The following is a 26,179-nucleotide window of genomic DNA, read 5'->3' as shown; positions in this document are numbered from 1 at the left end:
TTTAAACACACACGTCGCATTTTGTCGGTTATCATTTAATATAGGCCCTACATAATTATATGCAAATAAACAATCAAGTGTAGGCCTATACACAACAAGTTCGTCATGGTCTGGGATTTTCCCTTTATAGCGTTCTCATTTTTAAAAAACGTCTGCAAAATGAGTTCCCTAAAATATAAAGGTCGTTTAAGCATTGTAAAGGTAGCCTATAGTTTGTCTGTATTCTGTTTGTGGTTTAGCCATACCTTTTAGCCTACAGGCAATTTTAACCTCATTTTGTTCGCGGAACTATACAGAACATAATTCAAACAATTCATTTTTAGAAATGTTTAATCGTTGTGTCGGAAACAGAACCAGACTGCATTTTACATAATAACTCTGCTATTGTAAATAACGCTATAAAATTGATTGAAGTTTACATTTTTCACCCGATTCCCAGTGCTGTATCTCCATGACATACCATCTATATCATACACTACAGCCCATGTATATCGCACATGTGGTGCCTGTATCATGTAAGGTTACTTATACTTAGATATATGTGAAGCACATGTGATGTTGTTTTACCAAATATTCCTATGATACTTCGTAAATAGGCATAGATACAGTACCGAGAATCGGCTGCATTTTTCATGTTGTTTGTTGAAATAAATAAATAAATAGAAAACAATATAATTTAACACGGTTTATTAGAAATTTGCTTTATATACTTTTATCAAATCAGACACATATAGAATATATGCAGCGAATATAACAGTTTTATGCACGAAATCCAATTTGTTTTTCTTCGAATACTCCTTGTGCTAATACTTATTGAGGACAAATTTATCTTTACACGTTTTCACAACTGTGCCCCGGGTTTAATATGCGATCTGCAAAAAAAGGGTATAAATGTCTGCGATCGATACGAATATATCCTTTTGTATTTACACAAGGTTTGCCACGTTCCTCGGCTTTAAAAATCGCTCATTTCCATGGAAACTCAACATGTCAAACATCCGTAGGCCTACATTATGTACGCGTGTCTGAGTAACTTATTTTTAGCAAATGGCAATTTCTTGGAAGAAAATTTAACATATGCATAGCGCGAGGAAATTGTCTAGACATTTGATGGTGTTCATCGTAGAATTGCAATTACTGAAAGAAGATACGCCCTGGTACTCCGTCGCAAATTTGATTACAAATTCCGATTAAAAATTGTAATGTTTTAATATTCCATACAAAATATATATTTATAGATTTACTCACGATTTTTATTATCTGGTTAGATTTTAAGGATTTTTGATCAACATAAAATTAATTTCTGAAGAACGATTTTTTTTAAAATAAAAAACATACCATATCGTTCAATAGGCCTATACAGTATAAACCCGGATGTTTTAATTACAAGTTGTGTATTATTATGTGGCACATTAGGCCTACAGAAATACAGTGTCTTGAATTCTGTACATTTTGCGAATGTGTGGGCGGATACTTAATCTGCCCGTTGGTTTAAAGAGCTGAAGTTAGCAGTATTAGTGTTATAATGGTTAGGGCGTACGAATAGGCCTATCTTGCAGAAGTCTATAGCATTAGTGGTCTAATGGCCAGGGCGTGTACATAGGCCTTTATTGCAGAAGTATAGAATTGTGGTCTAATGGTTAGGGTGTGTGCATAGGCCTATCTTGCAGAAGTCTATCATTAGTGGTCTAAGGGTTAGGGCGTGTGCATAGGCCTATCTTGTAGAAGTCTATATCATTAGTGGTCTAATGGTTAGGGCGTGTGCATAGGCCTATCTTGTAGAAGTCTATATCATTAGTGGTCTAATGGTTAGGGCGTGTGCATAGGCCTATCTTGCAGAAGACTAGTGTTTAAGTCTTGTGACGACCCTATAAATATCTTTTTTCAATTGATTTATTTGCAGCATTCTTCTTTCTCCTGTCATAGAGACCTATACTATGATACAGTAACCCTTCCTTTGGGGAAACTCTATTCAAGGGACACACCTGTAAAAGGAACCGTTTCTTGTGAAACTAACGTGAGGAATTTAACGTACGACCAACCCTATTCAGGGAAAACTGTATTGGGTTTACTTTAGGCCTATTGGGTTTCGAAGGTGTCTCAGGGGTGTCCTATTGTATTATTGAGGCTTTTTGATAATTGTAGTTTGGCGTTGACGTATTCCGTATGACTTTGCGATTATGTGTTTACTCTGCTGTCACACCCAGTATTGCTTCATTTATGACGAGGCAGTGAGACGTTTCAAATATTAAAATGCGGTGATATCAGTAGGCCCTTAAATAAGTATTCATTTGTAAAGGTTAAATAAATATACGTATAATGTTTGCCTGACCTACTTTCTACCTAAACTAAAAGTTGATGTGTTAAAAGCTTGGTTCCCATAGACAACACAAGGACGTAAGCGCAACGGAGTTGACCAATGACAGTGACAGTTCATATAGGCCATTATATTTTGTAAATAGTAGGTCCTAGTAGGAACCAAGCCTTAAAGCCGGATTTCCACTAGGCGAATTTGTTCGCGCGAATGAAAAGCGTTGGCTTATATGCATGCGTATTCATGTTTCCATCTCCCGAATCGCTGTCGATTCGCGCGAACAGATTCGCCTAGTGGAAAAACGGCTTTAGGGCTACTAATTTCAGCTTGTAGAGTTACCTGTCATAATTTTTGCGAACCTCTGCAGTTTTTCATACGTTTAATTTAGCTTTAACACTAATGGTTTTCACGAACTTTTCTAGGAAAGCCTCTAAAAAAACCTTGCCGATACAAAGAAAGATAGGTCGATAATGATAGACACTTGTGGATCACGCACACATAATGATTTGATTGATTGACTTGTTTGAAACACCTCCCTGTTTCAACAACTCATATAATATATGAATTTTATTTTTAAAAAAATGTTAACCTTCAATTCAATTTACAAAAGTAATACACGTAGTATAACAGTACCACTCAGTGTAATTATGAGTATTAGGCAGAAGTAGGCCTACAGCAAACTCTATTTTATCTAAATTAATCTCCATTCTTCTTCCCGGAACTTTTTTTTGGAAATAAAAAAGCAGGAACTTCCCAGGGCTCGCGCGCCGTCAGAAGGTGTCTCCCCAATCAATTTCCGTTTAAATCATGTACAACAAACCCTAGATCAGTAATAACGCTAAGACATCATCTTTTCTTCTGAGAAAGTTGTTCTTAAGGTGATTTTCCCCTAGGAAATGTTCTCTTTAAAAGCGCATTTATTGTGCCCTTAGTACTACAATAATGTATAGATAGGGGCTAGACTCGATAAGTATTTTACTTTTTTCTAGCTCTTTCCTCCTATGTTAATGTCATTTACCATCATTGTTATATTTATAAGAAAAAATTATAAGAAAGAAGATAGGAAAATAAATTTGAATTGAATTGAATTGTTGTATGGTCTTGCCTTATTAAGCCTCTAGCATTGATACGTTTCGTTCTTATTAAACTGCATTTATTAAGAATTATTCGAGAAAAATGTTTTTAATTCTTCGTAGAAAATACGTAAATTGATATTATCCCTACGATAATAAATGTGTTGTTTTAGGTCTAAAAACCAGTTTAGACGGTCAATGTCCGTTTGTTGCGGTAACAAACATCGGTGTATTTCTACTTGTAAGATGAGAATAGGGTTAATTACTTCTTTGTATGATAACTACGCGGATACACATTAAAAACCACGCGGATACCACACGGATACTTGTAAAACAAACCAAGCCTACTTCATCGTGATATGCGAATTCATGCACATGATATTATGAACTTTGTACACAAAAAGATAAGTTTTTTTTTATTCCTGAAACCACGCCCAGTAATGACATGATGACGAACTTTGATACGATCGATAGAACATTGTCTTATCGTTGTTTTTTCAATTGTAATAGATTAGTGTTTAGTATTTTATTGTCCTTATTCTTTGAAAAATCAATCATAAAATCTCACTATAAGGCGGATGTGTACCTTTTCATTTGAGTATAGAAAAAATGTATCGATACTCTATTTATTCTGTTTGTTAGTATTACGGTCCGTTAAACTTTAAAGTGTTAACAAAATTAGACGATGAAGGATCAAATTGATATTATTTCTTTCGGAATCGCAATAATTTTCCAATTTAAATAAAAAATGTATGTAGGCCTAATTGTCTAACTGATATTAATTTACTATTTTACGATACGAATCGCGAAAAGTAAAAATTAATATTATTGATGAATATCGACATTGACGTCACAAGAGGGCCAGACATTACGGCGCGCGCGCGTTCAAACGCGGATAATGATTGATACGGCTTTTGTACGTGCGGTGTCAACTTTCTATCGTTGTCTGGCTGTTACGAAATGTCAACACGGGCGGATATAAATAGTGGGCGGATTAGATATTTTGGGCTGATTTTTTCAAATACTTTCTAAATAGGCTTAATGATAATTTATTTAATGTGTGTACTATACGTCAGGTACCAACTAATACGTAATATTGAAATTACATGAAACGCGGATTCGGATACATGATTCACGATAACTTTCCAAAGATGGTTGTTGGTGACTAAAACAATTACGTTTTTGGTAACAGTTACTGTGGTTACCACCGCCTTTGCTGTTTTCTCCGCATCATTTCATTCAATTTCAGAGAAATTCACGGAATCCGGTTAAACCCAAGGTTATTGGTTAAACTAAAATGATCTTAAATAAAGCCATAGAAAGAGAGTAGATAACAGGTTAAACCATGGATGTTCTTACTCTATAACCCCACTACCACGATTCTATTGTACATTCTTAACATTTTTAAGTACATTATGTAATATGCCATATGGCAGAATTGATAGAAATGATTGTGCGTCCGGTCTTGATTTCGAATTGAAATATTTAAGAAATAATTATAGCCTAAAATGATTTTTAAATGACTATATGCCTTACCTGTAGGAATTATGAAATTTGACATTCCGGTACTAAGGGTTAGTTGGGGTATGGAGGAAATAATTGGGTAGCCTACTATGCCCCCGTAGGTTAATGATCATGTGATCATCATTGTTTCCGGTAATTTCTGGTATGACGTAAGCATAAGTTATTGTATTGTTTAATACAGTACAATATTGATATGATAGTTGATTATTGCATAGAGATAATAATAGTGAACACTATAATATCTCAATGATTATTGTTACACAATAGTTCAGTATCTCCCCAACCCATTCCCCTCTCCATGCACATGATGGCACCACAAGTACGCACAAAGTGACCGCCACGCGTGCGCGTAATTAAAACCATACCATTCTCTCAGCGTTTGAACGCCGAGTCTATTAGTAAATGTAGTAGTATGTAGTTTCACTTTAAAGGGAATAAAATAAATGCAAATGTAAGTTATACCGTCTATATATAATAGGTATTGCATCTTTTGTTGTACTGTATTTTGTATCGTTTTTGTCGATATACTGGGACAAAAACATTGGGGAATCCCCATATTGTAGTTCATATCGTTATCACATTGTTATTAGGCCCCGCATTTTCGATTTTTCTTTCACATAATAATTTGATTGCCTCATTAAGACTATGTGTACTAGTCGTTTTCTGTACTGTGCATTATGCAATTCCATCACGTTCCTACGCATGTGTGTTTAACGTGACTGTAGTTTAATTCTGGATGGCATTTTCCATGAATTCTCTATTATACCATATGTCGCGTAATTTGTTTTACTGTTAATAATTTGTATACCTCATTTGAAATATTGATAGTGCAGACTTGGTGTCACAAGATTATCATTGTATTAATGTAGGCCTATTAAGTATTACATGAAGTTATAGGATAGTTGGATAGTTGTTTTAGATCAGATCATCCCAGTGCAGACTTGGTGTCACAAGATTATCATTGTATTAATGTAGGCCTATTAAGTATTACATGAAGTTATAGGATAGTTGGATAGTTGTTTTAGATCAGATCATCCCAGTGCAGACTTGGTGTCACAAGATTATCATTGTATTAATGTAGGCCTATTAAGTATTACATGAAGTTATAGGATAGTTGGATAGTTATTTTAGATCAGATCATCCCAGTGCAGACTTGGTGTCACAAGATTATCATTGTATTAATGTAGGCCTATTAAGTATTACATGAAGTTATAGGATAGTTGGATAGTTGTTTTAGATCAGATCATCCCAGTGTGGGGTTGGTGTCACAAGATTATCATTGTATTAATGTAGGCCTATTAAGTATTACATGAAGTTATAGGATAGTTGGATAGTTATTTTAGATCAGATCATCCCAGTGCAGACTTGGTGTCACAAGATTATCATTGTATTAATGTAGGCCTATTAAGTATTACATGAAGTTATAGGATAGTTGGATCATTGTTTTAGATCAGAATCATCCCAGTGTGGGGTTGGTGTCACAAGAATATCATTGTATTAATGTTGGCCTATTTGATGAAGTTATAGGCGATAAGTTGGATAGTTGTTGTCGATAATTATCCCAGTGTAGGCCTACCTAAGTTCATCGGTATGCTGAAATGAAGTCAGTTTTACGTCTCCTCCCCTCATCAAATTTTGGAGGCGCGTATGACTTTTTTCTGTACTATTTGTATTTATTCTGTTGTAGAACATAGGCCTAATCATGCAATATCAAAATTGATCATGATTTTATTTTTCCTGACCTGTTTTTATTGTTGTTTTTTGGTCAAATAAATAAATGAAATGATTGATTTGTCAGTATAATCAATATGTCAAAACAAGAAAATGATTGTTTTATATTATCTCAATTTCTCTTATCTCAATGTCAAAAATCCCCTCATTAAAAACAATTTTAAACTCCCAGACATGAAACTGAATGACGACCCCCTACCACCCAGATATCCCTTTTCTTTCACATTTAATTAAGCCTATGTTCAGACTCACATCTCCCAATATTCTTCGCGAGTCCATAGTATAGCCTTTTATCATCCTATATTAGAACGTTTTGATAAAATTAACTTCGGAAATGTATTGAAACAGTCTACAAATAAAAACACGTTAAAACCAACCACATTCATGTTATCATGTTTACTGCCTGAAGTAGTATAAAAATACATTGCACCAAATGATATTGACTGAACCTCAAACGTTTTTAGTCAATTGATAGTAATTAGACTGTGACAATACGGTAATTATACTGTAACAATACATTAATTATACTGTAACAATATTATTATTATAGTATTACACTGTAACAGCAACAATGTTTAATTACTACTATGCAAGAATGCAGATTGTGTAAAAACATAGAGTTGACGGTACCATTATTTAGTAAAGTAAACATTGCTCCTCTCTAGAGCAGTTTTCTTTTAACCAGTGACTTTGATACGATCAATAGAACATTGTCTTATCGTAGTTTTTTCAATTGTAATAGATTAGTTTTTAGTATTTTATGGGCCTTATTCTTTGAAAAATCAATCGTAAAATCTACGGTACGGTACCATTATTTAATAAAGTAAACATTGCTGCTCTAGTCGGAGCAGTTTTCTTTTCTTTTAACCAGTGACATTGGCAACATTATACACAATACTTTCTTGTCGGTTCACCTAAGACTAACAATGTGTTTATTTTATTTCAATAATTATAAGTTTAACACATGATTTCCGTTATTTAAAGCTAATAGAAAATTATTTTGTTATTGTTTAAAATTGATTTGATTCATTATTAAAATTACCATATTAATTTATTATCATTATTAAACATGGATAAATTATGTATTATCACTTAAGGTATCAAAGTCACAAAGAAATAATAATAAATACTTCCATGCATAAACGATATTTCCGTTTAAAAAAAATGAATCGACAGCTTAAGAGAATTTGGCCTCGTTATAAATCATGAATTGAAAATAAGTCCGGGAACCAGCAAACGATTTGACCTCGTAAAGCGAGAGTTCCTGGAAAGAAAAAAACGAGGACAAACAAACTGCATTTTCATTGGTTTCAATGGTTTCCAGCAAGCAAACGCACACAACGAATTAAGACTTTATAATTGGACTTAAGATTTAAGAATGGCGGACGTCGGCAGCAGGCTGTGAAAATATGTTCTTATTCGTTCGGCTTTCTGTACGCATATTTGTATGAATTTTCCTGCTGTGTTGAGTTGTGATATAATAATACCCACTCGAAGACTTGAAACAACGTCACATTGTTCGAACACTATATGGCTTTCATATTGTATTAATGAATTCCATTCTATATGTCTCGTTGTTCAATAATTTAAACACAAATTTAACTGTCATTTTTGTTTACTGTCGTTGCACTGTAATTTCTCGAGAATATTGTTTACAAAATCATGAAGGGTTCTTGATGCTTTGCTCACGTGTTGTGACAAGAATGGCAATTCTCCGGCAAATATTATGATTATTCAATTATTCAACAGCCGTTCTTTCAGGTTTCAGGTCAATAATGATTGTCTTGTCAACATTGGCATAATCGCGAGACGTTGACTAAGTTCATGATCTAGAATATCTGTATAGATCAATCATGTTCTTAAATTAAATACTTGTACTATAATAGCAGTTATAACAATAGGGCAATACGAAATATATTAACAATATAATATGTACAAGCAATAAATACAAGAAAACACTATATACATTGTATTTACATTTGAGTTGATAAACCAGTAATTGGTGGTTAGATATTATCAGAGTTTGTACGGATAGCGATCAACGTAATACCTCAATGATAAGGGGAGGTCTAAGTCCATGATATCCCATCTATCACAGCTCTTATTGATAGCCAATCGACATAAATGTTGTAAACTGTGTACATTAGTTAATAGAGGTCTCATTAACTTTGCTTCAGTGTCCTTGCGTCCCGAAGGTTCTAGCCACACCAATTGTCCATTATTAGATGTTTTCAAGTCCTTGTGTAATTTACTCTTCCCAGTCGATGCACTAATGTAGTGACATAATAACTTTATAACACATTCGAATTTAGGTGCATATGGCTTTAATGCGTCTTCACAATCCAAAGCAAATTTCCCCCTGTGGTATATTATTCGCACACTGGTAGCACCCCGAGGGGTCTTCACGCTTACACTGTATAAATAATTCGGGTCCAAACTATCTCGTACCAAAAACGTTCCATTTTTTGCATCTTTTAGCTTCTGTCTTGCTTGTTTGTAAGTAATGCTTCCGTGGTACCAACCCGATTCCTCTAGTATCTGATTAGTCCTGGTTATACTGTCAACATCTAGTTGAGTATTTCTGTTACAAGACGTCATTTTCAAAATGATGTCTGTAGGAGTTGAAGAAGTAGTTAATAGTCCGCAGTTCTGTTTCATTTGGTTCACTTTTCAAAATAAAATACGAAGGTTGAAACCGACTGCTGCTAAATCCCAAATGATATGAAGCTGTAGAAAACAAATGAGTTTATAATAGTATGTTGGCTGATTCTTAGAATAGAAACAACAACGGTGATATGAACCTGCTGATGATGTCTCTGCGCATGAGACGATCGTCGATCTCCGTAATGATCTGTCAGTAATGATATTACGACTGAACTCGTCAAATTATTTAAATACAGTAGACATAAGTTCAGGGAAAACTCTTGTATACATAATCTAAAGCACTTCCTATAGATTCCCTTACAAACTGTAATGAAAAAAAAATCCCCTGCGGTTTTGAACTGAGCGTACCATCCGCATAAGCAATTACCCCATTGACCAATCACGATTCGTTATTAGTGAATGACGTTCTTAGGACCGCCCCTAATGATTGATTTTCTTTGAAGCGGTTTTTCGTGGAAATACTAATAATAGTAATAGATGTAATCGCTTAGGAAATGAATACAGTATTGAATGCGGCTGTAAACCGTATAGAAAGCTAAAACCAGCTGTGTATCACGAATAGCCAAAACGCATTACTTCTAAGTCTAGATATATTTTAAGTAAGCTTTCATTCTACTCAAGATAGATCTTTCAATAGTTTTTATATACCCGTATAATATATCCGTCGTGTATTTGTTTGCCACGATCCATGGTTTATTACTATTAATATTATAATATAAAATTACTGATGAAAGGCTAGTGCTGCCCGAAAGCTCTGCAATGGCTGTTTTACTTTATCGTTTTAATTTAGCTTTTTGCTGATTTTTTATCTCCATTGAGATCCCTCCAGTCACTGACAGAATTGTATTTTTTTTAGTAACTTGCATTTGGATTTTTATATTATAATATATTTTTAAATGTCATTTTGGGTTTAACCTGACTAGACATTAAATAGAAATTTTATTTTATAATACTGGTCTGAATGTATTAAAGTATTGACCTATTGACTTTTGACCCCATTTGACCCGTTAAGAATTCATGTTATATATGGAAGTAAAATAGTCTGTAACCATGTTCACAAGTAACCACGCCCACCAAGTAACTACAAACCAACGATCAAACCGACGTAAACCGACCGACATAACTAGATAAATATCGGATTGGATAAATATCGGATTGTTTAGTTAGACGTCTAGCAGTGCACAATCCACTGTTGGACCATGGAGGTATATTTATATTTTTATTTTTATACCTCCATGGTTGGACAATATTTTTTTTTTATCAAAGATAATTTGTATCATATAGTTCTAGAATGAAAACTTTTATCATTTCTTCTATTTTATGAAAGAAAAATATATGTTTTTTCATTCATTTCGATCGAGTATCGTCCAAGTATAAATGGGCCTTAATTAAAAACGGGTATACTTGTTGTAGGTGTAACAGCCTCTACTGTTGGGCGTAGGTTTTTACTTGAACGATCAAATAAACAATCTCAGACAACTTGTAACGCATCAAACACTTTATTCAATTCTCAATGGCGATGGCCATGGCAACTTGCCGATGTGATGAAGATCACGATAATGACGCTGATGATGATCAGCTATTGAATAAAGACTGACTTTACTGATGGTGATGATGGTTTCAAGTTTGTGTCTCTTCTAGATAGACCTACGCATAGAACACATTATCTTTGTGAGCGGACATATTAGACAACTTTTAATTATAGAGGGCGCAAAAATAACAGATGAGCCGTAACATCCCGGCCCCTTAAAGGCGATTAAATCGAGCCTTTACTATATATATACATATGTTACGGGTAACGACAAACAATAAAAAGTAATAAGTCAATAAGTCTCTTATAAAGTTCACATAAGTCAAAATCCAAATATATCACTGGCAAACATCTCACAATGTGCATGTCTAATCATTTCCGTTGACTTCTAGAAGTATGATCTTAGTGATTGGTCTTACTAGCGTTCCAACCGACGTTTTCAATCTCACAGAACGCACCATTCCATCTGAATCATTCTGGAGCACTTCTATCACTCGAGCAAGCGGCCACGAGCATCGTGGAACCGATGGGTCATGAACCAAAACAATGTCGCCATTCGCAACATTCTGCTGTTTCTTACACCATTTCTGTCGCTCTTGAAGTGCAGGCAAATATTCTCGGAGCCAGCGACGCCAGAAAACATCTGCGAGATACTGAGTTTGGCGCCAGCGCCTTCTCACGTAGCAATCGTCTGCAACAAATCGTCCTGGTGGAAGGCTGGGTCCTGCTCGCAATAGTAAAAGATGATTCGGTGTTAATGCCTCATTGTCTTTTGGGTCATCTGACACCTTTGTTATTGGTCTCCCATTCACTATTGTTTCGACTTCACAGAAAAGCGTCTGCAATGTTTCATCGTTGATTGTTTGTTCTTCCATCAGCGAGCTGAGCACCTTGCGTACCGTACGAATGCATCTTTCCCAAACCCCGCCTTGATGGGAAGCTGCCGGAGGATTGAATTTCCATTCCACGTGATTCTGTGAGAGGTACTGGTGTATCTGTCCTTGATTCCAATCATTAATGGCCGATCGAAGCTCCTTTTGCCCCATAACAAAATTTCCTCCATTGTCAGACCGGATATGCTTCGGTACGCCTCTCCTAGCAACGAAACGTCGATAAGCATTTAAGAATGAGTTTGTGTCCAATGATGACGCCACTTCCAGATGCACTGCTCTGATTGATAAGCAGGTAAAAATCACTCCATATCTTTTCAGCACTGATCTAGCATTTTTAACCTTAAATGGTCCAAAGCAATCAATCCCCACAAAGGTAAAAGGCGGGTGGGCTGGTGTAACTCTCTCAGCTGGCAGATCAGCCATTTTCTGATGTGCTGTCGGAGCATTTCTTCTTCTGCATTGAACGCATTTCCTACTGATCCCTTTGATCATTGTTCGTCCTCCTACTGGCCAGTAAATTTGCCTCAGCTCAGATAGAACATGATTGACGCCTGAGTGCCCAGTACAGTTGTGGTAGTGTCTTAAGATGAGTATAGTCAGATCACTGGACTTTGGTAGTATGATTTGATGTTTGAGATCTTCACTAACATTGGCCATACTCAGTCGACCTCCAACCTTCAATACACCATTTTCTAATTTCGGGTCCAACTTAATTAGTGGACTAGTTGACTTTATTGTCTTGCCTGTCTCTAAGCTTCTGAATTCCTCAGAATACGAACGCTTCTGGGCACGTCTGATGAGTACCAGTTCTGCTTCCTTCAATTCATCCACTGAGAGAGGTTCCACAACTTGATTGCTTGTCCTCTTCTGGACTGTCGTTTTCTTGTGTTTGACATTCTTTAAGTTATTCGTGAATCGTAGCACCCAGCCAGTAACTCTTGACAGTGTCTTCCAACTTGAAAACTGTGAAGTTAGTTCATCCAAAGTGGTGTTGATTTCAGCCACAACTAACGCTGTTACGGCCTTCACTTCGGGGTCATTCATTCTGAGGGCGAGATCGTCTGGCATCTCTGGCCACTTGGAATCATTTTGTGTGAGGAATTTTGGACCGCAATACCACATTTCACTCGTCATCATTTCTTCTGCCGTCATCCCACGGGAAGCTAGGTCGGCCGGATTTTCAGCTGAATTCACGAACCTCCATTGGTCCTTGTTCGTCCTACTTAGGATTGCCGAAACTCGATTTCCCACGTATGTTTTGAACCTGGTTTCATCGTTGCTCAGATATTTGAGCACACACGTGCTGTCGGTCCAGCACACGGACTGGTCAATTTTAATTTCCTTAAGCTCTTCTCTTATCATTGTGTCCAAGCGTGCTGCTAACAGTGCAGCCTGCAACTCCAGTCTGGGAATTGTTTGAGCTTTAAGAGGAGCCAATCTGGACTTTGCTGCAACAAGGGTGCGGTTTATGTTGCCAGATTCATCCTTCTGATAGAGATATGATGCTGCTCCATAACTTGTGGATGACGCATCTCCAAAGCTATGCAGTTCACGACGCACTACGGTCCCAAACTCTGCAGATTTGTAGCATCGTTGAATTCGAATAGTCTCCAACTTCTTCAGATCAAATAACCACTGTTGCCATCTAGTCTCATATTCAATTGGGATTGTTGAATCCCAATCATAACCAAGTCGACAGAGCTCCTGCATCAATAACTTTGCCTTGAGGATAAACGGTGATACCAGCCCTAACGGGTCAAATACAGACGAAACAACTGACAGGATACCCCTTCGAGTCGCAGGCTTTGTTGTTGGAGATATGGTATATCCCAAGCTATCTTCACTGACAAACCAGCGAACACCCAAGGCACGTTGCTGGTCTCCACCACATAAGGAAACTGAGTTTGAATCTCCCTTATCTCTCAGCGTGCTCACTAATTTACTCGAGTTTGAAACCCATTTCGTCAGGTTGAAGCCTCCTCTTGCCAGCAACTGTTTCACTTGAATGGCTATATCAATAGCACATTGTTCATCGTCTGTCGCATATAGAAGATCGTCAACATAAAAATGCCTATCTGCTATCTGCGTGATTATTGGATCGTAGTCCTTTCCATGGTCCCTTATTGTTTTCTTCAACGCAAAGTTGGCGCAACTCGGAGATGATCGGCCACCAAACAGGTGCACTAGCATCTGGTATTCCTGTGGTGCCTTCTTCAGATCTCCCATTTCCCACCACAAGTAGCGAAGAAAGTCTGAGTCCTGTTCCTTTACCTTGACCTGGTAAAACATTTTCTCAATATCGGCACAAAAGGCAACTGGAGAGCTACGGAATCTCATTAAAACTCCAACTAATGAATTGGTAAGGTCCGGTCCCTGGTTTAACTTGTCATTTAGGCATACTCCGTGAAACTTGGCAGAACAGTCAAAAACAACCCTTAGCTTTCCCGGTTTCTGCGGGTGTAAAACTGGGTGGTGCGGAAGATACCATTTTGGAATTGATCCATCGATGACCTCTGAAACCTTCCTGGAATATCCCTTGTCCACTAACGTTTCCATAAATTCTGTGTACTTCCTGTGGGTGTCATTACTCCTTTCCAGGCGAGCCTGCAACGTTTTGAGTCGGCGCTCGGCCAATACACGATTGTTTGGTAATGTTGATGGGGAAGCCTTCCAAGGCATAGCAACATGGTAATGTCCATCCTTGTATGTCACAGATTCCTCCATACTTGTTAATGCCTGTATGTCACTCTGTGACATTGTCACCTGATCTGATTCGAGGTCATTGAACTCGATGCTGCAGAATTTTCTGAACTGCTCGTCTAGATTCCCAACGAAGCCGCATGTCTTGTTTTCTTGCCAAGAACTCAAAGGGCCATTGACCACCCAGCCAAACAGAGTTCGAGTGGCATATGGACCGCCATTTTGCATGGCTCGCACTTCATAAGGTTGGTGTACCTCCGGTACATCTTGACCAATTAATAACTCTATTTCTGCAGTGATAGACGGAATATATATTCCTTGCAGGTGAGGCCACCTATCAACTTCTGCCTGACTTGCAATAGTGTTTGTTGACACTGGTATGGATTGTCTGGTATAAACTCTTGGAATCTTTACTTGACTTGATCCATCTAGATTTGCCACTTCTAGAGATATTGTTGTCGATTTAGTGACAGATTGACCATCCATTGTCATAAGGTTAAGGTTAACGCCTTTGCCCTTGACACCTAACTTCTGCGCAAGTGCTTCTGTACAAAATGTAATATTCGAGCCATTGTCTAGAAAAGCATAAGTTGAAATTATTGATTTTCCTCCCTCCGCCTTAACCTGGACTGGTACAACTGACAAGCCAATTCTTTGGTAGCTGCCTGCAACTGCCAATGACGTGGACGTGGCTGGTAACAAATTTGCTTGCGTCTCAGGAGGTGCTGCCTTCTGATTTTCGACAGACTGTGTTGTGGTATGTTCACCCTTTGGAGGAGAGACTGGATGTAAGAAGGACGAATGCTTTTCTGCACACATCTTACAAAAACTTGGTTTCGGACAAGACGATGCATAGTGTCCCTTATTAAAACAATTCCAACAAAGCTTCTTTTCTCTTACGAATTTCCTTCTGCTATCCACAGACTTAGCCTTAAAACCAGGGCAACGCGACAGCCAGTGTTCCTCTTGACAATAATGACACGACATCTTGGGTTTGGCTGTGTTGGATGACTGAACGCTAAATGTGGTATTTGAGCGTTTGTTCTTTTGTAGCTCTGTGGTCTCACGAGATACCGGGGTTTTGCCATAAACTGGATCATTAAGCTTTTTGGCTTCTGTCTGTGTAAAGTCTACAATGTCACTGAAGCATATGGGCCTTTGTTGATTTCGGTGAACCTCCACCACATTTCTCCAACGATCATGCAAGTATTGTGGAAGCTTCTCCATGATCATCCTTATGTTTTCAGAGAACTCTAACACACCTAGACTCCCAACGCAGAGTGTAGCAGCCTTACATTCCATAAGGAACACTGAAAACTCATCTAGAGCCTTCGGATCATTTGCCTTGATGGGTGCCCATGATAGCAGCTTTTTTACATATGAGTTTGCGATCACCTCTGGATCCCCATAACGTCTTTTCAACTCTTTCATTGCAGCTGGATAACCAACTTCCGCTTCCAGGTAGGAGTATCCAATAACGATTTGTTGAGCCTCTCCTGTAGTGAATTGTTCTAAATATGCCATTCTGTCATCGTTGGTGCAGCCACTTTCTATTCGTGTTTTGAATTGTCGCATGAATTTGTTAAAGTCCATACAATTCCCATTAAACTTCTTTATTTCTAATTTGGGCTTCCGCATTTCTACTATGGCGTCATTAACTCTCTTCTCTGGTTTTTTAGCAGCGGGTTGCTTGACCTTGTTAACCTTGGGTGACACTGCAACTGAAGGTATCCTTGCAGTTTGCTTCACGGAGGACTGGTCATCGCCTGACGATGGCCCACTCAAGTTGCTTGCTACTTCTTCCTCCAAATCTTGACTAAGAGAAATTTCCTCAGCTTCCAGTTCTTCTAGCATCTCTTGTCTGGCCTCTGACCTTGCCATTTCCTTATCTAGAGCATTTCTCTCTTTCTCTTGCTCTAGTTCGATTTCCAACAATTTAACTTTCTTCTCACTTTCCTGTTTTTCTTTCAGAATCCGACTCTGCTTCTTCAATTCTTCTAACCGCTTCAACTCTTCCTGTCTTCTAGCCACAGATCCCATACTACTACGAGACTTGGATGTCTTTGCCTTCCTTGCCACAGGCTGTACTACTTCCTTACTCAAGAACCACTTTTCTGCTTCCGACTTTCTATTTTCTGCATAAACAGTTTTTTCACAAAACCAATCATTGTCATGATCTTGCAGGGCATCTTCGTTAAGTGTGTTGCAATATTGGTCATTAGCCAGGATGAATGCTTCATAAGAAGTCATCCACTTTGTGTATCGTAATCTTGCTTCTGTCACTGGCGGATTCTCATTCATATAGTTTCTCAGCTCCTCCGAACCCTTCTGTAGGTTCTTCCAGGCTATACCAAGAGCTTTATACTTCATTTCGGTTGCATATTCTTGTCCCTTGATAGTGGACTTGCGTTCTCGTTCATCTGATAACGCCATCGTACTTTAGAATATAAATTTGAAACTGTAACAGCCTCTACTGTTGGGCGTAGGTTTTTACTTGAACGATCAAATAAACAATCTCAGACAACTTGTAACGCATCAAACACTTTATTCAATTCTCAATGGCGATGGCCATGGCAACTTGCCGATGTGATGAAGATCACGATAATGACGCTGATGATGATCAGCTATTGAATAAAGACTGACTTTACTGATGGTGATGATGGTTTCAAGTTTGTGTCTCTTCTAGATAGACCTACGCATAGAACACATTATCTTTGTGAGCGGACATATTAGACAACTTTTAATTATAGAGGGCGCAAAAATAACAGATGAGCCGTAACAGTAGGTACGTTTACGGGATGTGTGTTATACTTTTCCCCATGGTTTATACCAAAGATTGTACTCAGTTCACTATCTTTGATGCTCAGCGAAAGTAAACTTTAGGTGGCGCTAAACAAAAACAAATGTGACATCGATCGGTGCGCCCTCAAACGACTATACCTGTCTTTGTTTAGTTTTTTTGTAGAGGTACGTCGAAATAAGCTGTACATAAAACAATTTAATTTGAGATATTTGGTATTTATTTAAGAGAAATATCGTTCCCTGTGGTTTGTACACGTTTTAAATTATTTAACAATCACTTAAAAATGTCAGACGGGGATCAGAAAGAGGACACTATAAAGCAAGATAATGTGGAGGCAGTCGACGATGCTGCTGCAGAAGAGACACAAAAAGAGGACCCTGGAGAAGAAGGGGAAGCAGGCGCAGTAACTGGTAGGACTACCAGGCCTAGACCTCGTAGTACTAAAACTACAGAAATAAAGAAGAAAAAGAAAGCAAAATGGAAGCCTACTCATCCAAACTCAACTTTAATGTGTGTAGAGGCAATTGAATCTTTGAAGGAAAGTAAAGGCAGTTCAGGAATGGCTATAAAAAAGTACATTTTATCCACATATGAAACTGTTAGGCCAGACATGGTGAATTATATGGTACGAACAGCACTTACAAAAGGTCTCCAAACTGGAGTGTTTGTAAGACCTAAAGGTGATGAATCGGGTGGAGCTCACGGTCGCTTTAAAGTTGGAAAAAAACCAGATGCGTCGACAACTTCATATAAACCAACCTCACGACAGAAACGATTAAGCCCAAAAAAGAAGGGAAGTAACAGTACAAAAAAGAACGACAAAAAGGGGAAAAGCAAAAAATCAAGGAAGAGTGGTTCTAAGAAGAGAAAAAAGACAAGACCAAGTAACAAAGCTACGTTAAAGGTTAAAGCTAGCCCTAAACCTAAAAAAGCTAAATAACTAACTGGAACCAGAGTAAACTGAGGAGCTGCTCTATTTTTAAATGTTTGTAATTTTAGCATGCTTGATTATTGCTTAAAGTACTATTAGAAATTAGAACATTATTTACTGTCACCGGTAATTATGTGGATGCAATGTTTTATATGTTATTTTCAGCATTTTTATTCAACGTTGTATTGTATGTTGAAGCAATTGCTTATTGATACCCGGTTACAAAAATGGCATACATAAAGAACCTGTTTTAGTTTTTTATAAATATGTTAGATCATGGAGATATAAAAATAATATATACAGTATATTTCATACCTCCATAGTTAGATGATGATGAATATATCATATCAATGTAATTTAATGTTACTTTTCACAAAAAAAAGTATTTTTAATCAAGTTTATTAAATTGTATAATACATGTATAATGTATGCGTTATTAATTTAATTGATAAACTTTCAAATTAAATTTCTGGTGGTATACAGAGAACCCCTCTGTGTATTGTTTATATAACTTAAATGTAAACTTGTATTTTCATTCTACACTTCTTTTTTCTTCTATCTTTATTTATTCGACATGCATCATGATGTATTATAAAATCATGTGACACTCTGGAACACCCCTATTCATGGGACCCTTTCCTGTGAAATGAATGTGCTTTAAAACTATGACTTGAAGGTGACTTTCTAATAGGGATTTTACTGTATGTTTTGAAAGTCAGTATGTACAGTATATATTGAGTGTACTGTTAGTGTATACCATACAGTACAGTAGTACATACAGTACTATCATCAATCATGTCATTTTGTTAAAATAAGTGTTTGTAATAGATTTTAGAATTATGCAGTAAATTTTAATTAATTTTTATAACATAGTGTTGTATTCTTCATATTAGGGAGGTTTCGCAACCTTACGAATACGATAACGAAAACGGATACGTCACGCACACGTATTCGTTTTCGTAAGCCATAAAAAAATCTGTTTCGCATGGCAACGAAATATTGAGGCGCGTCCAAAATATGACTGCGGTAAATTTGAGAGAAGCACAGGTACGTGTTGCTTGGTGCTTGGCTGCCTAGGCCTAGCGTAACATCAAAGCGAGTGAGGACTTTAAAAACTGCTATTTATCAAAATTAACTTGGCATTTTAGTAAATTACTTTAGTAAATTACTTTCAATAAATCTATAATTATATTATAATCATGAATCATTCCTGATTCAAATGCAAAATGTGCAAAATAGATCAAAAACTATACTCGTTTTGTAGTTACGAATATGACTGGTGATATTCGTCAACACGAATACGCTTTACGAATATGAAATGGGGATCAGCTCAAAAGTTTCACAAATGTATGACGTATCCGTTTTCGTTATCGTATTCGTAAGGTTGCGAAACCTCCCTATTGAGATGAAATATAAAAACTTGAGAAGCAGTCGTACACTGATATGTACTTTTTGTTACTTCTTAAGCTGAAAAATATTGATAAATTAAAAAAATAACTGCTATTGCTCATATTAATTTGACGACAAGTATTCACTTCTTTTATTTATGTTTTTATTTTAAAATAAATTATGTTCGTGTACAATCCAACAAGCAAGTTGGATTTAAATAACTTAGTCAAATTGTTTTAACTAGTTTTTGTAAAGCTTTATCTACACTATCAAACTTCATGTGACAAAAAAATTTGATGTGCACATATGGACATGTTGATGTCACATCACCACCATATTTGGGCATATCACACTTTTTTTAATAGTGTTGACAGAGCTTAAGAGTATAAATCAATTTTTATTGAAAATGAAAACTAATTACTGTAATTTCTTTTTCATGTTTTCAACTCCATGTTCATAATTCATTTTTACTGTATGGATTATATACAGTACATAAAATAAGCACTAACATAGTTTTATTTATTAAACGTTTTATTTATTAAAATAAAAAACTTTTGTTAAAAATTAAAACTTCTGTATTATTCCTTTTAATAGTCTGCCGCCAATAACGATGAATTCACAGAAACAAGTACAATATTATCTCCTCTTACAAACAATTGATTTTCATGCCGTCTAAGAAAGTCCTCTGGTTTAAATTTAATTTTACCACATTGGTGGTCTGCTGCCCTCATTTTTTTCTTTCCTGTTGGTTGTTCACTGGTTGGTTGTTTTTTTGACAAATCTTTTTTGGAATTTACATCATGTTTTTCTGATGTATCTTTATCCTTTTTATCTAATGTCTGTGCTTCTTTTTCTATATTTTCTTCTGTTTGAATTTTATCACGATTTTCCTTAGAATTTTTGTTTTTTGATGCATCAGTTTGTGATATTTCTAACGTCATGTCAGTTTTGACACTTTCCTTTTGACCTTCTGTAACATCCAATTGTTCCTCCTCTGTTTCAAGTTGTTCTTGCAACAAAGCGAGTCTAACCTGAAGACCAGAAAGGTCATCGTCTGCTTCCTTTACCTCACTTTCAGATTCCTCCTCGATAGCAAGTTTATAACGCATTTTTTTCAGTTCCTCTTCTAGTGTTTCTAACCCTTGTTTATCCTCATCATCATCTTTTGTATCATCAGTCTCTTTATCTTCTAATCTTTCTCCAGGGTCATCACTAGGGTCACATCCAGGGTCATTTGAATATGAACTTTCTCCTTTCTTTTTGTCTATACTAATAGACTTTTTTGGACCATGTGATCGTTTTGTTTTTGTTGTATAATGAGGCTTTTTCATCTCATTTCTTTCTTTTTTTGTTCTTACGGGAATTTGTGAACTGAAATTTAGAATCTAAAATAAAAAGAAACATTAAGTGTGTTATATCAAAAGAATTTCTCTACCATGACAAGAATCAATGAAAAATTTCAACGATTTCAAGATTTCAATTGCATGTGCTACGCAAACATTTACTCCAAGAACAAACCTACTGTACCTTACAAACTGTTAAAGTTTCTTCATGGTAGAACCTTTGACCTTTTGAAGGTATTCTGTAGATTTCATCGACATCTCGCAAAACCTGTATTAACATAAATAATGATGGTTGCCATGAAAAAAAAAATACAAATGGGTAAGGTGAGTTTGTTTTACGTATCTGGAAATTCAAAAGATGTTATATCATATATTGTATTCAAGGCCATAGCAAGAGGCTAAAAACAGATGAGGTAAAGATGCTTTAAATATAATTATCAATATACAATATGACGATCTGTGCTGGGGAAATAGGATAGGTGGTGAAAATTGCAGAGGAGGATGATGATGATGATGTCTGCTGGCTACGGCCCTGAAATTTCAAGTACAGTAACCCTTGTTTATTGTCTTACCAAATTGAAAAACTTATCAAACGCTTCAATATAACCGATACAGACTCCACGGATCCCTTTAAATGACCGAGTTACAACGCGTACACGTATTCTTTTCTGTAAGCATTCATGTAACACTTCCATATGACCGGATATTGGATCTGATTTAAAAAGAGAGAAAAAAAATGTATCTGCTCTCTGGAATTTTTAAGTACAGTACATTTATTTATATACTCAACATTTATTTATTCATGTTTTTAAATTGTATTTGAGAATACAGTACAGTAAATCATCTCCATTTTTTAAAAGAAATAACAAGTCAAATTATGAGGCCATTTCCACTAGGCAGAATTCTTGGCACTAATTCCCTTTCGCACCCGACTACTAATTTGGAGTAAAAATACAAGTCAGGTGCGAAAGGGAACTAGCGCCAAATTCTAAATGTTTAATTGTCTTTACAAGAAATTAGCATTATTTGTGTAAACTGTACCTTGCATACGCGACAACACATTGATTTCTACTTTCTTTTTACTTTGGACTGGAAGCAAGTATTCTTCTAAAAGAATTTTTTTCTTAACCTTTTCCACATTTTCAGCCTTTTCCTTTTCCTAATAAAATATAATTAAAGATATAACCCAGATTAGGTGGTGTTTATTTTGTTTTAAATAGTACTACTGACACCAGGTATATTGAGTGGGGCACGGGGTGAGTGGAGGGGTTCTTTTTCCAAAATCAACCAGGTTCCATCCTTTCCCCAGCAGGTGGTCGGGAGATGGAAAATTAAAAAAAAAAACATAAAAACGAAGGGAATCAACTAATTAAATCTCTCTTGTCATTATAATTGTGAAAATTATTTTTTCATTTCTATGAAAATCCTCTCCATACAAAGCATACAGCAGGACTGGTTCGATCTTGAGGCTAGGCATGCGGTTTTGTCCATCACCCACAAAAGCGCCGGAATCTGCTCATCAAAAAAGCTATATAGAGGGCCTACTTTAACGAGTGGTGGTGGGCCTAGCTTTTAGTTGCACACCTGAGCTTTTGATTTCCTCCCATCGACATCATACTCATCAAGAGATTGCGATTTTTCCGCAGATGGACATGGTATTTCCACTTCTGAAGAATATAAGGCTTTGAGTGGATTAAAGTTTGATGAACATAGATCTAATTCGGGATCCACGTCTTGCTCTATTTCGGCGGGCGCGGCCATTTTGAAAATGTATGATTGATTTTCTAAATGACTTTTTCGCATACAAACAAAGTAGTACAGTATTGTACGTGCCTCAGCTCTCTGTACTACGAAGAAGAGTTTATTGACCTTTCAACCACCAACCACTTGACAACACCTAACACAAGAAACTAAAATTTATATCTTAATAAAAATGCCACCTAAAAAGGGCAAAGGAAAGGGAAAAAATAAACCTAAAGATGACGCTGAAGGAGAAGTGGAAGAGCCGGCTCAAGCTACTGAGAAAGAAATACTTCTTAAGCGAGAGTACGTTAATTTTCTCATTTAAAAATTGCTATTATTGATTGGCCTACCTAGGCCCAGGGCAGGGGCCTAAATAGGCCAGGCCGGTAGGGCCAGGTTTTCTTTTTTTAAATACCTAGGCCCAATCCTACTACATACTAGCTAGGTATCATTCATATGATAGGCCTAGTAGGCTTGATAAAAATACAAATTAGAACAGCAGTGATTTTTAATATTTGGTTCATAACAATATTTATTAAGAAAGAATAGCCTAGAGTGAGTGAGATTGATTTTTAATAATTATTATTTGTAATTAAAATGAGAATTATTATAGTGCACATTTTTGTTTGCTTTTCAGACTTGATTCTCTAACTGATGAACTGGCTGGTTTGAAGAAAAGGGTTGACGAACTGTATCCTTTGATATGTAGACAAAAAGTATATACAGTAATGTAAAATGCTACATGTAAAAAATCGACCAATTTAATGTGTTTATATTAATTGCTTTTAAAAATCAAGAAAAATCAATCGCAACTAAATTTTCAATATGCAAAATCACAATCCTTTATACATAATCTGTTTGGTGATGTTTCTTAAATTTAAGTTAAGTCGTCGGGAAAATGAATGGCTGCAAGAGGAAGCGCATAAAACACGCATTGAAAGTGTGAGTATAAAGATCAATAAATACCAACCTCATTATCATTCCTTAGTCTATACAATTCAAATTTTACCAAATACTTTAAAGATGTAATAACTTAAAAATGTGACCTGCGCAATATCTAGCCCTAGCTAAAGGTAAAGGTATATGAGTGTAACATACATATATCCATTTTTCTCACCAGCATGAGTACATGTCATACATGGCAAAGAAAGCTCACAAACGGCAGACTACAATCATCACACTGAGCGACCAGAACCAAGAAGAAATTCGTCAGATAAACCAACAGAAAGAGTCTATGTTACGCGAATATGAGGTCAAGAAAAAAGGTCAATAATTTGTTTGTGTTCTTTTTTCATCTTTTTGGCGCCTTCTTGGTTTATCCTCTATACAGTTCTTATGAGCATCAGCTTGCATTTCATTCCAATATTACTCTCACACCTCATCCACTTTGAACTAAATTCAAATGTTTGTTTACTGGGGCCATATTTTAATATCTTGTCTGTCTATTTTCTATAGTTTTACGAGAGGAATTAATGGAGAAGGACTCTGAACTTGCAAAAACAAATAAAGAATTGCAGGAATTGGATGAATACAAGGTATGCATAAATACATTTTCTGTAGTCGATTTGTTTTGTCTTTATCATCATCATCTATTATTATGTTATAGAGCTTTACACAGTCTAGACATATAATCACAAGTGTAGTTTACAATTCATAGTGATCATGTTTTCTAAAGCTCTGTCTACACTATCAAACTTTATGTGACAAAAAAATGTGATGTGCCCATATATGGACATGATGATGTCATATCACTACCATATGTGGGTATATCACTATCATATTTAGGCATATCACACTTTTTTGGCAAACTAGTTTGATAGTGTAGACAGAGCTTTTGAACAATCATTTATTCTTTGGTTACTATAGAAACTTCAAGCTGATCAAGTGAAGCGTATCCGTGACCTTGAAAAGGAAGTGATGCGTATGCGTGGCAAACACACTGACACAATTCAGAAACTTAAGTCCAAGTTTCTTGCTGAGAAACGTGACTTCCAACAGGAATCGGATGGCAAAATTCAACAGGTTGCACAACAGGCCAATAGGGTAAATTTAACAGAACTTGTCAGTTTGTTATAATGTTGCTCTACCTGATATTACAGACCTTTCAACCACTTGACAACACCTAACACAAGAAACTAAAATTTATAATCTTAATAAAAATGCCATCCAAAAGAGGGCAAAAGAAAGGGAAAAAATAAACCTAAAGATGACGAGAGGAAAAGAAGAGCCGGCTCAAGCTACTGAGAAAAAATACTCCTTAAGCGAGAGTATGTTGCTAAAAATTGCTAATGGCTAGCCTAGTGTAGGTCAGGCCGGATTTTCTTTTAAAACACCTAAGAAATAAATTTATATTTTAAATTTTTTTTCAGGAAGCACTGATTTGTCTACAAGATCACACCAACAAAATAAAGCAAGAAAACCGAGAACTTCGGCATGAGCTTCTGAAATTAATCCGTCGATCACGTGCATTGCAAGAACACAAAACAGACCTAGAAGAACAGAAACGGCAACTATTACGCGAGAAACAATACGCAGAGGATCTGAAACAATTACGAAACACAAGACAACACCAAGTCCTGACATCATTTGGACTTCTTGACAAAGAAAATATTTCAAAATAGAACTTTTGAACTGCTTTAAAAAAATGTTGAAAAGTTACGGTTTTTTTAAATATACTCACTGTTAATGTAGGAAATAAACCTTTTTATTTTAAAATTTATACAAAACATATACTTCAGTTGTGCATTCAGAAAGGCCTGTTCCGACTGATTTTTGATTTATAAAATGGTGAAGGTTAATTAAGTACAATAATACTTGTTCACAAATGTATTCACTTATTGTTTGGTGTCAAGTATCATAAACTTCATTAATCATTTTAGAATTAAATTTCGTTCATCCAATTGAACATTCAATTTAACCAAGTATCAAGACTTTGTCAGTTCTTATCTAACTCCGATATTAATATATTGTTGAAGTAGAAAATTAAAAACGAAGTTGGTTTAAACATTCTATTCGTGTTTGACGTTTATCACATCAGAAGAAATTAGAAGTGAGCCCTCTATTTTTTAAAAAACATTTTAAACTTTTTATACAAAAAACCTCATTTTCTTCTGTGCATGCATTATACGTAATATTTGACGATTACATTTCACTCGCTGTGACATTTATCACATCAAAGGGAGTAAACAGATGACCCTCTATTTTGGTTAAAACAAAAAACTTCGGTAATTATTAGCCTATAGTTAAACATGAAAAATGAAGTTTGAATAGGCCATTTGTAGTTTTAATAAAGTTTAATAGAACAAAAAAACGAAACAAAAATAATGTTTTCACTTATAAAATGACAAAATAAATGTTTAAATTCAACCAAAAACCCATTGACTGGCAGCATATTTGACTATTTTTTGCTTTAAATTACAGTTTTTACAGGTAAATATTTATTTTTTTTCAATCCAATTTTTGGTCAAAGTGAATAACTATTATGTGGCATTAAAATGGCATATATTTAACCAACATTTATTTAAGAATTATTTTTTCAGG

General features: G+C 35.9%; 5 protein-coding genes across 5 annotated transcripts; 2 read left to right on the top strand and 3 right to left on the bottom strand.

The window, feature by feature from the left end:
- Positions 1-7,019: 7,019 nt before the first annotated feature.
- On the bottom strand, positions 7,020-9,597 carry LOC144839679 (cytokine-inducible SH2-containing protein-like). The gene has a single exon (XM_078695132.1). It carries the CDS (start codon positions 9,298-9,300, stop codon positions 8,659-8,661), a length of 642 nt encoding a protein of 213 aa, XP_078551258.1. The 5' UTR covers positions 9,301-9,597; the 3' UTR covers positions 7,020-8,658.
- Positions 9,598-11,205: 1,608 nt separating this feature from the next.
- LOC144839261 (uncharacterized) lies at positions 11,206-16,863 on the bottom strand. Its single transcript, XM_078694577.1, has one exon. The coding sequence runs from the start codon at positions 16,861-16,863 to the stop codon at positions 11,206-11,208; it is 5,658 nt and encodes a 1,885-aa protein (XP_078550703.1).
- A 488-nt stretch (positions 16,864-17,351) lies between these two features.
- LOC144839556 (uncharacterized) lies at positions 17,352-19,934 on the top strand. Its single transcript, XM_078694977.1, has one exon. The coding sequence runs from the start codon at positions 17,517-17,519 to the stop codon at positions 18,171-18,173; it is 657 nt and encodes a 218-aa protein (XP_078551103.1). The 5' UTR covers positions 17,352-17,516; the 3' UTR covers positions 18,174-19,934.
- A 92-nt stretch (positions 19,935-20,026) lies between these two features.
- On the bottom strand, positions 20,027-22,657 carry LOC144839554 (uncharacterized). Its single transcript, XM_078694975.1, has 5 exons — positions 22,481-22,657; positions 21,938-22,055; positions 21,469-21,608; positions 21,081-21,164; positions 20,027-20,938 (listed from the first exon to the last, which is right to left on the bottom strand). The coding sequence occupies exons 1-5, from the start codon at positions 22,655-22,657 to the stop codon at positions 20,141-20,143; spliced, it is 1,317 nt and encodes a 438-aa protein (XP_078551101.1). The 3' UTR covers positions 20,027-20,140.
- Positions 22,630-25,563, top strand: LOC144839555 (coiled-coil domain-containing protein 166-like). Its single transcript, XM_078694976.1, has 7 exons — positions 22,630-22,942; positions 23,277-23,330; positions 23,527-23,581; positions 23,760-23,904; positions 24,095-24,174; positions 24,506-24,682; positions 25,009-25,563. Exons 1-7 carry the CDS (start codon positions 22,830-22,832, stop codon positions 25,258-25,260), a joined length of 876 nt encoding a protein of 291 aa, XP_078551102.1. The 5' UTR covers positions 22,630-22,829; the 3' UTR covers positions 25,261-25,563.
- Positions 25,564-26,179: the final 616 nt, after the last annotated feature.

The sequence above is a fragment of the Antedon bifida genome, chromosome 4 (assembly GCF_963402885.1).
Source record: "Antedon bifida chromosome 4, ecAntBifi1.1, whole genome shotgun sequence".
Classification (NCBI taxonomy): domain Eukaryota; kingdom Metazoa; phylum Echinodermata; class Crinoidea; order Comatulida; family Antedonidae; genus Antedon; species Antedon bifida.
Note: the sequence above shows the minus strand (reverse complement) of the source record. Positions and strands in the feature narration are given on the sequence as shown.

Bases quoted from the DNA above. Each gene is read 5' to 3' on its own strand.
- LOC144839554 (XM_078694975.1), bottom strand. From the start codon at position 22,657: ATGGCCGCGCCCGCCGAAATAGAGCAAGACGTGGATCCCGAATTAGAT. The intron at 22,056-22,480 runs GTGTGCAACTAA...ATATTTTATTAG, and splicing joins GGAGGAAATCAAAAGCTCAG to GAAAAGGAAAAGGCTGAAAA. The intron at 21,165-21,468 runs GTAAGACAATAA...ATGTTAATACAG, and splicing joins TTGATAAGTTTTTCAATTTG to GTTTTGCGAGATGTCGATGA.
- LOC144839556 (XM_078694977.1), top strand. From the start codon at position 17,517: ATGTCAGACGGGGATCAGAAAGAGGACACTATAAAGCAAGATAATGTG.
- LOC144839679 (XM_078695132.1), bottom strand. From the start codon at position 9,300: ATGAAACAGAACTGCGGACTATTAACTACTTCTTCAACTCCTACAGAC.
- LOC144839555 (XM_078694976.1), top strand. From the start codon at position 22,830: ATGCCACCTAAAAAGGGCAAAGGAAAGGGAAAAAATAAACCTAAAGAT. The intron at 23,331-23,526 runs GTATCCTTTGAT...ATTTAAGTTAAG, and splicing joins AAGAAAAGGGTTGACGAACT to TCGTCGGGAAAATGAATGGC. The intron at 24,683-25,008 runs GTAAATTTAACA...ATTTTTTTTCAG, and splicing joins TTGCACAACAGGCCAATAGG to GAAGCACTGATTTGTCTACA.
- LOC144839261 (XM_078694577.1), bottom strand. From the start codon at position 16,863: ATGGCGTTATCAGATGAACGAGAACGCAAGTCCACTATCAAGGGACAA.